This window comes from Polypterus senegalus, chromosome 7 (genome assembly GCF_016835505.1).
Source record: "Polypterus senegalus isolate Bchr_013 chromosome 7, ASM1683550v1, whole genome shotgun sequence".
NCBI classification, from domain to species: domain Eukaryota; kingdom Metazoa; phylum Chordata; class Cladistia; order Polypteriformes; family Polypteridae; genus Polypterus; species Polypterus senegalus.
In genome coordinates, this window is record NC_053160.1 from 184,565,908 (window position 1) to 184,584,191 (window position 18,284).

Here is an 18,284-nt window from a genome sequence, read left to right on the forward strand (position 1 = left end):
AAATCGGCTCTCTTCCTCCAACTGGACACAGAGTCCATTACATTCATGATATTACAGCTCTCTGAATAACTAAAATACTGAGATGTATACGTGATATCATTTTCATGATGATAGGAGCTAAAGCACGTTATTAAACATGGGTTTCACGGCGCAGTGATTGTGTGCGACCTTCGATGAAATAATTTATTGCAGCAGTACTCAGGGGCGGCTCTAGGCTTGTGGTGGCACTGGGCAGAGGAAGAATCGGTGGCTCCTTTGCCCGCCAATGTCAGTAAGGTAGCTTATGCACAGTGGATGGCCTCGTCCATTGCAGACACTGCATAGCCGCCTCGTGCTCATGACACAAGCATTTAACTTTTGTCGAAATTTGCTGCTGCATTTTTTGCTGTGTCGTTATTTTCTCTTTCTGTTTTATATTCAATATATATTGGCGTGGTCGCCCCTGCAGTCCTTGCTTTTCTTTCCCCAAGTAACCGATCGCCACACAATCAGCTCTGTAATAGAAGTTAAGCCATCTGTAAGCTTAGCGCCGATTCTTCAAAATGTTTAAGGAACATTGAAATATCTTCGTAGTACATGTTTAATTATTCTATCCTTCACGCCAGTCCCAGTGAAGAATATAGATTATTTAAATGAAGTTAAAGTTTTATGTGTATAATTTAACAAACATATTTTGCTGCATTTCACCTTAAAAATGATATTGTCATCATATGTAAATACGCGCTTTATAAAGAGGCTCAGGTTGTGCGATATTATAACTGTAGTGCAAGTTTACAGTGAGGTGATTGTACTTATAAGTCCAGACAGTTCTACAAGGAGCAATTGATTGAGTGCATTTAAAGTTCTTGGGATGAAACTGTTTCTGAACCGCGAGGTCCGTACAGGAAAGGCTTTAAAACGTTTTGCCGTGGCTGAGACAGCGTGTCCTTAAAGCTGTATACGATAATTCTCTTTCCGATCAGCTGCTGCTGAGATTCACACTCACATACAGTGATATAAATACTCCGAGTGGTGCAGTGAGAGTAATATGGAAAATGATGATCCGCTGTGGCAACTCCTAACGGGAGCAGTTGAAAGAAGAAGAAGATGAAGAAGAAATAGAAGTGAGAGTAACAACGCTAAAGCAGTTATGGTATTTGGAACACTATGGCTGTTCCCTGGACCATTATATTGTTACAAGTTAATTACAATCAGATGCGTTACACTAATAAACAATATGCGGTTAATTTCAGTGTATTTATAAAGCATCAGGAAAATAAGGAGTAACCACACAGGAACAGTAGCACTGCTTTGACGCTGGGTGCCGCCAGTCTGCAAAACCGAGCGGAGAACTTGCGTACGACAAGGCATGAGGTACCGTGGAAAAGTGCGTGGCTTTACACCAAGTGTTGGTTTTATACATCGCGATTTGAACGTGGAAAAGTTCTTCCAAATCGTAACCTTAGATCCTCAAATGAGTGTCTCCTTAGAATTCTGAGAGCTAAACTTAAAAGAAGTGGTGAGGCGGGCGGCCTTCTGCTGCTATGCACCTCAAATCTGGAATAGCCTGCCAGTAGGAATTCGCCAGGCTGAAACAGTGGAGCACTTTAAAACACTGCTGAAAACACATTACTTTAACATGGCCTTTCTATAACTTCACTTTAACTTAATCCTGATACTCTGTATGTTCAATTCATTATAATAACTATTCATGGTGGCTCTAAAATCCGTAGTGACCCCAACTCTCTCTTCTGTTTCTTTTTCCTGTTTCTTTGTGGTGGCCTGCGCCACCTCCACCTCCACCTACTCAAAGCATCCTGATGCACCAACATTGATGGACTGAAAGCCAGAAGTCTACGTGACCATCATCATCAGGTCCTTCCATGAGAACCCTAACTACAAAGAGGACTGTTTGACTTATGTTAGGTAGATTGCCCAGAGGGGACTGGGTGGTCTCGTGGCCTGGACCCCCTACAGATTTTAGTTTTTTTCTCCAGCTTTTGGAGTTTTGTTTTTTTTTTTCTGTCCACCCTGGCCATCGGACCTTACTTATTCTATGTTAATTAATGTTGACTTTTTTTTATTTTTTATTGTGTCTTCTATTTTTCCATTCTTCATTTTGTAAAGCACTTTGAGCTACATATTTTTTTTTGTATGAATATGTGCTATATAAATAAATGTTGTTGTTGTTACGCAACATTTCTGTGCGTACGCACCGTTTCTACATGAGGCCCCTGGTCTCTTCCTTTTGATTGAAATGGTTTGCGTAATTCATTGCTGACATTGTCCAGTTGTTTACTGACGTTTAGCCATGACCGATGATCGTTAATGCAGTGGGCTGTGTTCATTTAGGTTACATACTGTCCGGCGGTTACGATTAGCTCTTGGCGCCTGTTAGATTGTGAAGCCCTTTTCAAAGGTGGCCATCGGGATACTAAAGCATGACAGGAGTAGCGGCTCTTGCCTTTTCTTAGGGTATTCTGGGGTAGGCCTTTCATGGGAAGTCATCTGAAGACAGATCTTCATGTAAGTGAATCCCGGCAGGGATGCCTCGGGAGCAGAGCGGTTTCTATCCCCTGGTAAGGTAGCTGACCTCCTCGGCCAGTGCTGAGATATTCTTGCTTTGTATTTTAGCTTCTCTGTGCTGAGTGAATGCTGAATAGGCGAGTTCTACAGAACATACGTGCAAATCGAGGCTAACAGTTTAGGCATTTCCAGTACAAACTTATCCACCGATGTGAGAAGTACGTTAGAGGTTTAAAGTGCCTTACCTAGTAGACACTTTCACACCATAAAACAGTCATTTTCTAACCTGCTTAGTTCTGAACAGGGTTGTGTGGGTTTACTGGAGCCGATCATAGATAGCCTAGGGCAGGAACAAACTCTGTACAGGACGCCAGTCCTCCTCAGGGCACACACACACACAATTTAGGATCGCCAGTCTACCTAACCTGCATGTCTTTGGACTGTGGGAAGAAACCCACGCAGACACGGGGAGAACCTGCAAACTCCACGCAGGGAGGACCCGGGATGCGAGGCAGCAGCCCTACCACTGTGCCACCATGCCACCCCCAACCCAACACAGCTGTCATCAAACTGAAGTTCCTCCTGTGATATGAAAGTGACAAAAGGTGCTTTTATTATGTAAGGCGGTCAGATGGCTGAGCACAAATAAGCGCAGAGCCACCAAGTGTAAAACGCGACTTTAAAATTGTCTTTAACCTTCTATGCTACTGCATGAAGAGGTGGGGAGGCCCTGAATACTTTACAACATTTTCCTACCAAGAGGTGCTTTATTCCAACAAATGACCTTAATTTATCCTAAGGGAATATTTTTCACCAAGACATACAGCTGAAAATGTGTGAATGGGTCCAAAAATAACACAAACGTTGCAAGCTTGCTTCTCACTCCAATGCAGATGTTTTAAAAAAATAACACAGTTGGGGAAAAGCCTGTCAACACTACAATAGTATGAATCACTCATTCATTTTAATTTATTGTCACTGTACTTTACAGTACAATGACAGCCATTTGTTGCTTGTCTTATTGATGCAGAAATATGCAGCTTCAAAGTGGCACGTGGTAAAAGGGCAAAAGAGACAAATTACTGGAACAGTCTGATGTGTGAACCCATTATTGGCTCTCCTCTGTCTCCTTCTAATGTGGCATCATGAATGTAACCTGTTTGTGCTACCCATGAGACTGATGGCAGTTATATGAGAAACTGAAGAAATCAAAGAAATACTCCACCCAAAAGTGATATTTTGTGTAAGTTACTATATAGTTTATTTATAGTTTATATTTTTCATTCATTAGAACAGACATCTGTGGTGTCCAATATTGGACAACAGCAAACAGGATCAGAAACATATTTGAAAAAAAACTCACAATACTTGTGTCTCATAATATACATTTCAAGTCATCCAGTCGTATGTTCACAACATCCCAAACATATGCATTTTTACCAAAATATTGTAACTGCGTTACCCATCTAAGACCGGTTGCGGTCAACATAGTCCTCAGCATTAATGCACCATGCATTGCGTTATCTCTGTTATATGCCATTTGGTATGGGATTAGTAAAAGCAGTGTTAATGTTTATGATGCACCACCTGCTGGAATGACAAACGCAATTTATGTCTCTGTTGTGTGCCATTTGGTATTGGAATTATAAAAGCAGTGTTAATATTAGTGATGCGCCATCTATTGGAATGACAAATGTGATGCACCTCTCTGTTATATGCTGTTTGGTTTGGGATTTGTAAAAGCAGCAAAAGTGATGCACCTCTCTATTATAATGCTTGTGATGCACCAGCTGTTGGAATGACAAACACAATGCATGTCTCTGTTATGTGCCATTTGGTATGAGACTCGTAATAGCAGTGTTAATTCTTGTGATGCGCCATCTGTTGGAATGAAAAATGTGATTCATGTCTCTGTTATATGCCATTTGGTTTGGGATTCGTAAAAGCAGTGTTAATGTTTATGATGCGACATCTGTTGGAATGAAAAATGTGATTCATGTCTCTGTTATATGCCATTTGGTTTGGGATTCGTAAAAGCAGTGTTAATGTTTATGATGCACCACCTGTTGGAATGACAAATGTGATGCACCTCTCTGTTATATGCCGTTTGGTTTGGGATTTGTAAAAGCAGCGTTAATGCTTGTGATGCACCAGCTGTTGGAATGACAAACGTGCCATTTGGTATGAGCTCGTAATAATTTATGTCTCTGTTGTCTCTGTGCCATTTGGTATTGGAATTATAAAAGCAGTGTTAATATTAGTGATGCGCCATCTATTGGAATGACAAATGTGATGCACCTCTCTGTTATATGCCGTTTGGTTTGGGATTTGTAAAAGCAGTGTTAATAGGTACAGTAACTTCAGTATTTTTTAAGTCAAAGTTATTTATTCACAAACATGGCACTGTATATATGCATTTTCCATACAAAACTGGGTTCTAAAGTTTAGTGCTTTCTATAAATTTAAAAAAATATCTTGCTTGCTGTAGCACTTCACAATGCACTGTATTCATATCTAAATTTTATACACTGAGTTATAAGCTTTTCTCTTAAAAGTTCAATTTATTCATGTGGTTCAATGTGTGGTTCAAAAATTAGAAATCCTCACATGTGATATTATTTTTGTAGGGGAAGCAAACATAAATCAAACATTTTTTAGGGGTGCAGGGCATAGAAAAAGGTGGGAACCACTGGACTCGAGTATTTAAAAAGCAGTTAAAAACTGAAGCATTTTATTTGGTGCAGTGATGTAAGTTGAGTCAGATGTCTATTTGCTGCTTATTGTTTGTTTGTAGTGATGTAATGTTTATTATTATGATGTTGTGTTTTATATTTTTGTGTTTTTTGTGTTATATTAAGCTAACAAGTAGTGCGGTAGACTGTAGTACTTTAGGGACTTTTAAAACTCCGCTTGATGTTATTTTAGAAGAATTAAGTGGGACTTAAGACAGGCCTGGTGAGCTTTGTTGGGCTGAATGGCCTGATCTCATCCCGACTGTTCTAATGTAAATGTTATACTCTGAGACTGCTGTGCTTTGTAAATGATGAAATAATTTAAACAGATCAATATTCTGCCTCCTCAGTTCAGGCCATTACAGTCACACCACTTGATACAAGGCACTTCTTATCTTCTGGTTATAAGACAAATCAACTCATTTTTTGAGCCTGTGTCTTTTCAATGACTCTTATAAGACCTTGTAATCTGTCTGGCTGCTTATGACTACTTTGTCTCTTTTTGGTAAAATGTCTCGTCTCGGTGCTTAAAGTGAAAGATGCTACGAATATAAAACGATGACCGAGACTGAGCAATTGGCCGAATCTTTGCTTGTCGAGTGGCACAGGCCATTTGTAACACATCATCAGCACACAGACTTATTAAGACAACGTATTGACAAATCCATTACCGTTTTTGTAGATGACCGCATCTTCTTGGACTTTCATTTTCAGAAAAAAAACCAAGGTAAAGTTGTCACCTTTGTTCAGAGTGATTGTCAAAGAGCCAGGCAAGAAGTTTGCTGGAAAACAGACAAGTCATACAAATAATTAAAAAAAAATAATCCTTCAAACCCCAAGAATCTTTATTGTTTTTCTGCTTTTGTGTGAATTTCTAATTATCAACTAGGACTCCATCTCACTATATCAGACATTTTAGCCGTTACCGTTTAGGACTTGGCAATTGTAAAGTTAAGCTTGAAGATTTCTTTAGGGTTATTCATGCAATTCACAGTCATTTTTATTACTTATAAAATCTATCCATCCATCCATTATCCAACCCGCTATATCCTAACTACAGGAGCACGGGGGTCTGCTGGACCCAATACCAGCCAACACTGGGCGCAAGGCAGGAAACAAACACCAGGCAGGGCGCCAGCCCACCGCAGTACTTATAAAAATTACATTCCTTATATTCTCAGATTGAGAAAAATGTTCCAACTCTTTCAATAAGTGGTATCCCATTTTTAGATTGCAAATGTAACAACTGTCACATAAAAAATGCCATTCTTACATCTTTAATGCCCCCATGAGTTCTACAATAGGGTACATAAATTGGAAAACGGCCTGGTCTGTGCTGCTGGTCCAACTAAAAATACAGGGTATATGCCAGGAAGAAGGTGTTGTGTGACAAATAACGCCAAAAGACATGGTAAAGGTTTGGGGCAGCCTCCCGTATATTGTATCCTGGATGCTAAAATTGAACAGAGATGTTCACAAGACAGAACTGAACTAATGCAAGAAAGATCAGGAAGTGACATCATCTTCAGGGCCGGACCTGGAAGTGATGTTGTTGGAATCGTAAGTGACATCATCTCTGGGTCCAGACCCGGAAGTGATGTCGCCGGGGACTGGAAGTGACATCATTTCTGGGGCCAGGCCCAGAAGTGATGTCATCAGGGGATTTCCTGGGAATGGTCTGCAAGTAACTGTGAAAGACAGTCAGCACACTCCGTCACCCACTGGTCGATGGTAGTATTACAATTACTCAGTCCCCTTTAGATGTCTCCTACTCACACGTGTGTGACGGGGCAACACAAAAAACAGTGCAGATGTGAGGACCACAGTTCCCATCATGCTGCATGAGTGTGCCAGCACGAGGATACACACAGTGGCCAAAGCAGAAGGTACCTTCACTGTGTTCTTCTCATTTAATGTGACATTGTCTCACAGGATCTTTTGACTAAGGGGACATCTTTTTGTGTCATTGTGGTTTGTGTTTAGATAGCCCCCCCCCAATTTATTTATACCCAGGCAATGGCTGACACTTTGGCTGGTCAGACAATTTTACCCATCTAAACAATTTATTCATAAGTATAATATTAAACATATCCTCAAAGTGTAACTTCTGTACAAAAGAAGACAAATCTCTCACATTTTTTTATTTCTGCTCCTATTCTAAAGTTTTTTGGAATAATTTAGTTTTATTAATAATTCTTTTCCTTTACATTTATATACTGTAGCACTTTTCATAGTGAATGGAGAGCCACTCCAACCACCACTAATGTGCAGCATCAACCTGGATGATGCGACGTCAGCCATTTTTGCGTCAGCATGCTCACCACACATGAACTACCGTATTTATGCGTGCTCTCGCGCTCTCTCACTGGCACTCTCGCGCTCTCTCTCTCTCTCTCTAAAAGCTTCCTATACAATCACAACGTGCATTGTAAACGGGGCAAAACGATTTTCGCGATTTTCTTTGTAAAAATTAGGGTGCGCGTCTTACACGAGAGTGCGTCTTACATGAGTAAATACGGTATTAGGTGGAGCAGTGGTGAGAAATAGTTAGAGACAGAGGACCAGAATTACTAGACCATGAGGGACAAATTAGGCTGGACATTGAGATACACCCTACTCTTTACGCAGGATTCCAAGGGGTCTTTATTACAACAGAGAGTCATTTTACAGCACAATGTCCCCATCACTGCACTGGGCCAGTATGATTCACATTCAGACCACAGGGTAAGTGACCCCTCCTGCTGCCTTCACCAATACCTCTTCTCACAGCAACCCAAGCTTTTCCTGGTTGGTCTGCCATCCAAGTTCTACACATGCCCAAACTGGCTTAGCTTCAGGCGGATGGCCTCTTCTGAAATGCATGTGGTATGGCCAAAAAAAAACAATCCCAGTCTGATTAAATGTAGAGTTCTGTTTTCTCTTTGAAAATCTGAGCATAAAGTAATAGAAAACACAGTCAAAATGCTTTCTATACTTAGTAAATATCATATACATAAGTCGTAATTTTATGTATGGATATTAACATGTTAGAAATGGCTTTAAGACAAAGTAGTAAAAACATGGAGGCAATAAAAAAGAGAGAGATTCTCTTGACAGTTTGTAATATTCATTTCTGAATCACCTTTTTGCTTGATGGGTTGGCTGTTGTGACTCTTGTATGGACATTATTCTTTATTTTTTCATTTTTTTATACTATGCCAATGGATAGATTGTATGACTAATTTATTATAATATTGATACAATAAAAAGTGTGATAAGAAAAAAAAATGTCACACACTGTTGCCAGGTACCCATGTTGAGAAGGGGCCAACCGCAGAGGAGCAGCACCATACGTCACTGCAAGTCTACACCAGCAGTTTCATGTGAGAAGTGACGTCACTGCATGCCTATCCTATTTTTTAAAAATTGATTTATTATGGAAATGGTAGGGGGGGTGGGGTATCTGTTTTTAAACCCTACTCTTATAACCAATATTTAATAGAAAAATTGATATTAATAATGTATTTTAACATGAGCTATGCAGAAGATGGAGAAATTATATTAATTAAAATGTATTCATTTATTTACTTAGAGAGACAGCTGTGCTGGTATATGACCTCTTATTAAATTAAACTAAGGGGCTTTGCCCCCTGCTTGCTTCGCTTGCCAATTCCCCCAGGCCTGCACTACGCGTAAGCCTCTTCGCGGTTCTGCCGCTCGCATATGGCAATGCGGATGTACAATTTAAACAGATTGCTATTTTCATGGGAATTGTTACATATGCATGAGAGAACTAACTATTTTTACATTACAGTGAGTAATTAACCATATTAAAAAATAGTAAAACGTAATACTTTGAAAGTAAATTGTGTTTCATGTTGCATTAGAGCTATTTGTTGTGTAATACGATTTTGTTCTGTTTCGCTTTGAAATTAACATGCAAATACTTTTTAAACTTACACTTTTACAGTAAAACTTCAGTAAAAACAATTTTTTTAATTAAAAATTTGTCAATATCACATTGAATTTTGATTCTGTGTTTTACGGAAGCGTATTAGGGCCACGGTGAAAAAAAAAAAATACGGACACAGCGAAGAAAAAAAAGTCTAAATGTCGAGATTAAAGTCGACATGTTGACTTTATTCTCGACATTTCCACTTTATTCTCGCCATTTATGTCGAGATTAAAGTCGACATTTACACTTTATTCTAATAGTTTATTTTGTCAGTAGAATGTCGCAAACTAAACTTCATCTTTAAATGAATGTTCAATTTACTAGATTTTCTCAAACCCCTTCATTAATTAATGTAGCACATTAAATGCTTTATATTAAGTGTTCCCCGACCCAGTTTTTAATCTCTATGCGCTTCTTCAACTGACTTCCTCTTGCACTGAGAGGCGCAGACAGCGATCGCCGCACGTTGACTTCATGATGTTACTGCTCTAAGAACATTCAGAATACTAAGAGAAATACTTGATATCTTCTTCACGATGAAATGCACTAAAGCATGTATTAAACATGGGTGGCGGGGGGCACGGTGGCGTGGCTATAGAGCTGCTCCCTTGCATTAAGGGGTTCCCAGTTGTATGTTCTGTGTAGTGAACTTTATGGCAAGTGTGACGAGGCTCCAAAAAACTGGATATATAAATGGGTATCGCACAGGTTTAACTGGAATATCGTGTAAATGTTGGGTTCGTGATGTGGTGGTCGGAGACACGGACGCAGAATTCAATGGATGTTCTTCTGAGCGGGCTTTCTTTATTACATGCGCGCTGTCTCTATCTAACGTACTAAACTTCCAGTTCCAATCCTTGTTTTTTCTTTCTGCACATAACCAATCACCACACGATAAACGTCTTTGTGAAATTAAAACAAGTTATAAACCTAGACCCCAGAGTTTTCAAAACTTAAAATGTACAGAACTTAAAATGTATTAAAGCATATGGGGCACGGTGGCGTGGTGGTTGCACTGCTGCTTCGCAGCAGCAAGGGGGTCCCGGGTGTTCCCTGCCTTGAGTTTACATGTTTTTCTGGTGGGTCTACTCGGCGTGTTTCAGTTTCCTTTCAAAGACATGTAGGATGTGGGGTTTTGTTATGTATTATTGACCCTGCTACTTTATATGTTGCACGTATTCACCCTGCGATGTGTTGGCGTCTCATTCAGGATTTACTCCTGCCTCGCACAGGATGCTTGCTGGGATGGGCGCAACCCTGAATGGATGGCATAATTAAGCATGTATAATGAAGATTTTTTTTAATTTCTGAAAACTCCATCCCAGCAAGCACCGTGCCCCACATGCTTTAATAATTTAAAGTTCTGAAAACTCCGAGGTCTAAGTTTATAACTTGTTTTAATTTCACAAAGACGTTTATCTTGTGGTGATTGGTTATGTGCAGAAAGAAAAAGCAAGGATAGAAACTGGGGGTTTAGTACGTCAGATAGAGACAGCACGCATGCAATAAAGAAAGCTCGCTCAGAAGAACATCCATTTAATCCTGTGTTCGTGTCTCCGACCCACCAAGCCCAATATTTACACAATATTTAAGTTAAACCTGTGCGATACCCATTCATATATCCAGTTTTTGGGACTTTGTACTACACTGAACATACAACTGGGGACCCCTTAATGCAAGGGAGCAGCTCTATAGCCACGCCACCGTGCCCCCCGCCACCCATGTTTAATACATGCTTTAGTGCATTTCATCGTGAAGAAGATATCAAGTATTTCTCTTAGTATTCTGAATGTTCTTAGAGCAGTAACATCATGAAGTCAACGTGCGGCGATCGCTGTCTGCGCCTCTCAGTGCAAGAGGAAGTCAGTTGAAGAAGCGCATAGAGATTAAAAACTGGGTCGGGGAACACTTAATATAAAGCATTTAATGTGCTACATTAATTAATGAAGGGGTTTGAGAAAATCTAGTAAATTGAACATTCATTTTAAGATGTTTAGTTTGCGACATTCTACTGACAAAATAAACAATAGAATAAAGTCAGCATGTCGACTTTAATCTCGACATTTAGTCTTTTTTTTTTTCGCTGTGTCCGTATTTTTTTTTTCACCGTGGCCCTAATACGCTTCCGTAGTGTTTGGACTTTCATCGTGACAACGAAACATATAACTGCTCTTTTGCTGTGTGAAGTTATCCGCGGAAGATGTACGACATTACCTTTCTTGGATACGTCCTTCTTTCAACAATAATTCATGCAGTGGAAGATCAGACGGTGTTAATGGTTGTAGATATTCTTCGTGATATTGCAAGTTGATGTTTTCATCTTCCGCACCATCACCACCAACTGTTTCAGTGTAGTCTATCGATACACATTTAACCAATTTGCTGTGTAACCAATTGACAATTTACGCATTCATTTGTTTGACTTCATCATTTATCGGTGCTGGGATTGCCCGTGTACTCATTTTTACTGTTGATAACCCTTCGGGATGAATTTCTTCAATAAGATTTGGACATAATATGTCTTCTTTAATTGGGAAATTAAAGTGAGGAAAACGTTAAAATTTATAAAGGCTGAGAGAGCAAGAACTGTGTCTGTCAAAAGCATTCCCACCAATGAGAGGAGAGGTGAGAGGGCCGCGGGCGTGGTAGAGTATGATTGAGAGGAAGGCGTGACTTGAAAAAATCTCATGGCCAAAGTCTCGTCTCACGGGACTTGAAAAAATCTCTTGAAAAAAGTTTTGTCTCGTCCCAGGATTTTTTTTATATAATAGAGAGATATAATATTTTAGATAATGTGTGCCAGAGCATGCCTATAAGGCAGTGGTTCTCAACCTGTGGGGCGGGAACCCCTAGGGGGGGCGAGAAGTAACAAAAAAGGGGCAAAGATGTGAAAAAAGAAAATAAGAAAATATGAAAAAAAAATCTGTTGAAACCAAAACAAATTAACTTAAACTACATTCTGATACTAGAAGAATAAATATAGAGTTAGATAAATGTCGACAAAAGTTAAGTAGGTATAATAAAATATAAATCTACATTTCAAAAAAATGTTAGGGGGATGCGATTAAAAGTGTTATGAAAACTTGGGGTGCAAATACTTAAAAGTTGAGAAACGCTGCTATTAGGCCATATCCCCTACCCTAGTCCTAACCTTAAGTTACTGCTAATCTTAACCGTTTACACTACACACTAACCATCCATCCATCCATTATCCAACCCGTTATATCCTATAGGGGTCTATAGGGGTCTGCTGGAGCCAATCCCAGCCAACACAGGAAACAAACCCCGGGCAGGGCGCCAGCCCACCGCAACACACTAACCACAATAACCCCAAACCTTAATGTGTAGAACTGTGGTGACGTATAAAGCTGCGATTTTGCAGTTTTATATTATAGGCACATTTGGTCTATTTTTTATTTCGCTTCCAAAGGGGAAAAGGGGGCTTTTACTTGTTTGTGTTTTTTGGGGGGGCTTCTTTTGGAAGAAAAAACAAAAGCAGTATTTAGTTATTTTTCAAAGCAGACATAAAATCACTACGGTTGTGCATAGCTTAACCTGTATAATGTTATGCATTTTTGAGTTGAAATTGTAAGAAAGGAACACAAACCCACCGCAAGGACACAGCCAGTCCCTAAACTTGGAGGTGGAGGTTTGGGTCAAGTCAAGTCAAGTGGATTTATTGTCATCCATAAACTGTATTGCAGCATACAGTGGCATAAATAAGATTAAGCAGGACCGTGATGCAACATATAAACAAACACAGGACAGGTAAAAAAAAAACAATACTATACTATACTATAAATAGATAAATAAATAATAGGTAAGTAAATAGATAAATAATAACAACTAATGATAAAAACAGTAACAAGGATAACAAATGTACTGCGTATAAATAAGCTACTAGGAGTAGATCTGAGGGTAAAGGCACAGACACCGGAGTCCGGACCACCAAAGGGTAGAAGCTGTTGCAGAACCTGCCAAAACTGGTATTGGATGCTATAGAACCTTCTGCAAGATGGAAGTACGACAAAGGGACTATGGCTGGGATGGGAGCAGTGCTTCACAATGATGTGGGCTTTGCAGATGGAGCAATGTCTTTAATGGAGGGCAGAGGGGTCCCAATGAGCTTCTCTGCTGTGGGCTGTTTTATTTGTTAGCTTAGTCAGGCAGGTCACGGATGTCTAACCCTCATGCAGTGTAACGTGGATGTTAGAGTGCAGCAGTAGTAAAAATGAAAGCAAACTAGAGGTTTTTAACTCTATGAGGGCTGAATATTTTTTTCCAAAAAGCTTTTTCAAAAAAGCACACAATGCACTGGTTTCAGACATAAATCAACATTCTCCATCTCCAGATCACTTGCATCGAACTCAAAGTCTGAGAAGTTAAGAGTCTGATTCAGCGATAATACAGAGAATGTCCATGGAGTATATTGCTTTGCACATTTGCTTTAGTCTCACCAGATGCTGATGCCATTTTTGCTCTTCACTTCTCCTGCGTGTGCAGGGAATCAAGGTCAAATCAACAAAGCAATGTAATTTTCCTTCAAGCAAAGAGAGTTGAACTAAAAAGTAAGGACGAGTTTGTCTCAGTTTACAACCAATTACCATCCTCTTTCCTTGAATTTAGGCAAAAGTCAACATCAGCCCTAAAGAGTTAAAATATTCAAACATCTCAAGGGAATTAGAAGCTGTCAACGAAGGCAAACAGTCAGATATAGAAAAAATACTGTGGTGTGAAAAACTATTTGCCCCCTTCCTGATTTCTTATTCTTTTGCATGTTTCTGATCATCAAACACATTTAACCATTAGTCAAATATAACACAAGTAAACACAAAATGCAGTTTTAAATGATGGTTTTATTATTTAGGGAGAAAAAAATCCAAACCTACATGGCCCTGTGTGAAAAAGTAATTGCCCCCTGTTTAAAAATAACCTAACTGTGGTGTATCACACCTGAGTTCAATTTCCGAGCCACCCCCAGGCCTGATTACTGCCACACCTGTTTCAATCAAGAAATCACTTCAATAGGAGCTGCCTGACACAGAGAAGTAGACCAAAAGCACCTCAAAAGCTAGACATCATGCCAAGATCCAAAGAAATTCAGGAACAAATGAGAACAGAAGTAATTGAGATCTATCAGTCTGGTAAAGGTTATAAAGCCATTTCTAAAGCTTTGGGACTCCAGCGAACCACAGTGAGAGCCATTATCCACAAATGGTAAAAACATGGAACAGTGGTGAACCTTCCCAGGAGTGGCGGCCGACCAAAATTACCCCAAGCATGAGAGCGACTCATCCGAGAGGTCACAAAAGACCCCAGGACAACGTCTAAAGAACTGCAGGCCTCACTTGCCTCAATTAAGGTCAGTGTTCACGACTCCACCATAAGAAAGAGACTGGGCAAAAACGGCCTGCATGGCAGATTTCCAAAGCGCAAAACCACTGTTAAGCAAAAGAACATTAGGCTCGTCTCAATTTTGCTAAGAAACATCTCAATGATTGCCAAGACTTTTGGGAAAATACCTTGTGGACTGATGAGACAAAAGTTGAACTTTTGGAAGGCAAATGTCCCGTTACATCTGGCGTAAAAGGAACACAGCATTTCAGAAAAAGAACATCATACCAACAGTAACATATGGTGATGGTAGTGTGATGGTCTGGGGTTGTTTTGCTGCTTCAGGACCTGGAAGGCTTGCTGTGATAGATGGAACCATGAATTCTACTGTCTACCAAAAAATCCTGAAGGAGAATGTCCGGCCATCTGTTCGTCAACTCAAGCTGAAGCGATCTTGGGTGCTGCAACAGGACAATGACCCAAAACACACCAGCAAATCCACCTCTGAATGGCTGAAGAAAACAAAATGAAGACTTTGGAGTGGCCTAGTCAAAGTCCTGACCTGAATCCAATTGAGATGCTATGGCATGACCTTAAAAAGGCGGTTCATGCTAGAAAACCCTCAAATAAAGCTGAATTACAACAATTCTGCAAAGATGAGTGGGCCAAAATTCCTCCAGCGCTGTAAAAGACTCATTGCAAGTTATACGCAAGCGCTTGATTGCAGTTATTGCTGCTAAGGGTGGCCCAACCAGTTATTAGGTTCGGGGGGCAATTACTTTTTCACACAGGGCCATGTAGGATTGGATTTTTTTTTCTCCCTAAATAATAAAAACCATCATTTAAAAACTGCATTTTGTGTTTAGCTTGTGTTATATTTGACTAATGGTTAAATGTGTTTGATGATCAGAAACATTTTGTGTGACAAACATGCAAAAGAATAAGAAATCAGGAAGGGGGCAAATAGTTTTTCACACCACTGTACATTTAAAAAGTGAATTGTTAGTTAGTGCCAAGATGGGCCAGCGAGGGGGTTAGGTCCTCAAAAAGATACTGCAAAAAAACTGGGAAACAAAAGTAACATTACAAAACCATCTTCAGTTTTAATTGTAAAAATACTTTTAAATTGTCACACACGTGACCTTAGGGGACAGCCAAAGGGTCCAACACGGGGTGTAAAAGTCACCAGAAAAAGTGTTGGTAGTGAGCATCAATGCCTTTCCTCTTTCCCTCTTACAGAACCACGAGAGACTTCGGACAGAACTTCGCATTTCCCTTCCTTTGCAGATGACCCTCATTTCCGTCCCATCCTGATGACATCACTACCGCCCCGATCCCTGATAACCTCACTCCGTCCCATCCTGATGACATCACTACCGTCCCGACCTGATGACCTCACTTCCTTCTAATACCGATGCCATCAATTTTCATTTCCAGCCGTTTCTGTATAAAGCTAGCCTGTTTTACAATACTCATTTGTCTTTTGTTATTTTTGCAGAAAAGAACAGTAACAGTCACAACTGACTACTTCCAGACAAATATATGGTCAAATCCCCAAATCTTTGTTTTGTCTCGACTCCAGTCATTTGTCGTGTACAGTGGTACCTTGAGATACAGCTGCCGATCACGATAGTTTTTTGAGATATGAGCCATCATTAAGCCGATTTTTTGCCTTGAGTTACAAGCCAAAATTCAAATATGAGCCGTCAAAGAGCTTGTCCCCACACATTCCTGAGGAACTGATGACAGAGGAGTTGATGGGAACTACAGACGAGCAACATATGGAGGTTCTGCAGGAGATCGGTATCTCGGAGGAGGTGATCTCTTAAACTGAGATAAAGGAAATGTTTGCAATGTGGTAAAAAGTTTCAACTTAAAAGAAAAGAAACACCCTGAGAAAGTTGTAACTGATTAGCATGCGCTATTTAATGACACTTTGCTAAGCTCATTTCAGAAACATTCTAAAGGGGAGGACTAAACAAAGCTCCATGGACAGGTTTCTATTAGGCGCCTAATGAATGAGATGTGAAAAAGCGTGGCAAAAAAGAAAAAAACGAGTGAAGAAGAAAATTAAGTTAAGCAAAAGTGAAGTGAAAGAAAAAACATTACAATACGCTTCGACTTAGACAACATCTGTTTATTTCTTTAGATTATTTTTATGTATTGGGTTTTATTTTGTTTGTATACAATATTTGTTCATTATAAATATATTTTCAGTATGTTGAAAACATTTAACAAAAAATTGGGGTAGTTTTTGGGGCTGACACAAATTAATCTCATTTCATTTCATTTCAATGGGGAAAATTGATTTGATATATGAGCATTTTGACTTACGAATTGAGTCACGGAATGAATTAAACTAGTATCTGATAATGTCACTGTACATAGTAATTTTTTCATAAGTAGCTGACTTTTGCTGTATAGGTAAGCAGTAATCAATAAACTTTACCACCCCTCAGTCCGGGACACAAACCCAAAGTCTCCTTAATAGAAAGCTTAGCACCACTGCCACCGTGTCACCTAATGACGCATAATAAACATACATAAAAAGTATAACACGCCTAAATTTGTGTTTGCTAACTGCAATTCTTTCTGAGTTCTCTGCAGGTCTTACCCGGGAAATCCCACCAGGAGCCGCCATTTCCAGGAAGGACACACCACCTCCGGTTCCGGCCCCAAGAATGAGGTCACTTCGGTTCCGGCCCCAAGGGTGATGTCACTTCCAGTTCCGGCCCAGAGGACGACATCATTTCCGCCCTCTGAGCTATAAAGCTCACTGCCTTGCTTAGGCAGGCAGTTCTGTTTTGGACTCTGTTGTGTAAACTTGACTATGATGTCCTCAAATGCTTTGCAGCCAGGAAACCGAATTAAACGGGTGGCTGCCCCAAACCTTTTCACGCCTCAAGTCTCTACTTATTACAACATAAAACGTCTGTTGCTACGTGCTGTGGTTGCTGTTGGTGCCTGTTTGGCATCATCTTGCAGCAGTGGCGGCTCGATGGCCAGCAGGAATGCATGGCGGCTTGGCCACTTCTCTGCGTTTGTACAGCAGGTGGGCGACGGCGACAGTGGCAATCGCTGTGTGACGCAATATGGTTTGTCATCATAAGTGGTGGTCCTCTATCTGGCGTATCTGGTACACAAACGCATTCAGCAGCACAATCAACTGGGGACCAACAGGCTGATGCTGGTACCTCAATTTCAATTTTGATCTCCATCTCCAGATCACTTGCATCGAACTCAAAGTCTGAGAAGTTAAGAGTCTGATTCAGCGATAATACAGAGAATGTCCATGGAGTATATTGCTTTGCACATTTGCTTTAGTCTCACCAGATGCTGATGCCATTTTTGCTCTTCACTTCTCCTGCGTGTGCAGGGAATCAAGGTCAAATCAACAAAGCAATGTAATTTTCCTTCAAGCAAAGAGAGTTGAACTAAAAAGTAAGGACGAGTTTCGTCTCAGTTTACAGCCAATTACCATCCTCTTTCCTTGAATTTAGGCAAAAGTCAACATCAGCCCTAAAAGAGTTAAAATATTCAAACATCTCAAGGGAATTAGAAGCTGTCAACGAAGGCAAACAGTCAGATATAGAAAAAATACTGTGGTGTGAAAAACTATTTGCCCCCTTCCTGATTTCTTATTCTTTTGCATGTTTCTGATCATCAAACACATTTAACCATTAGTCAAATATAACACAATTAAACACAAAATGCAGTTTTTAAATGATGGTTTTTATTATTTAGCGAGAAAAAAAATCCAAACCTACATGGCCCTGTGT

The 18,284-nt window shown here is 40.0% G+C and overlaps 1 protein-coding gene across 1 annotated transcript in view; it reads right to left on the reverse strand.

Moving 5' to 3' along the window:
• Nucleotides 1-18,284, reverse strand: part of tek (TEK tyrosine kinase, endothelial) — a 126,167-nt gene that overhangs the window by 79,135 nt on the left and 28,748 nt on the right. Inside the window, exon 3 of the mRNA XM_039759703.1 lies at nucleotides 5,909-6,019. Within this exon, the coding sequence (XP_039615637.1) occupies nucleotides 5,909-6,019 (111 nt within the window). The remainder of the gene's footprint in view (nucleotides 1-5,908; nucleotides 6,020-18,284) is intronic.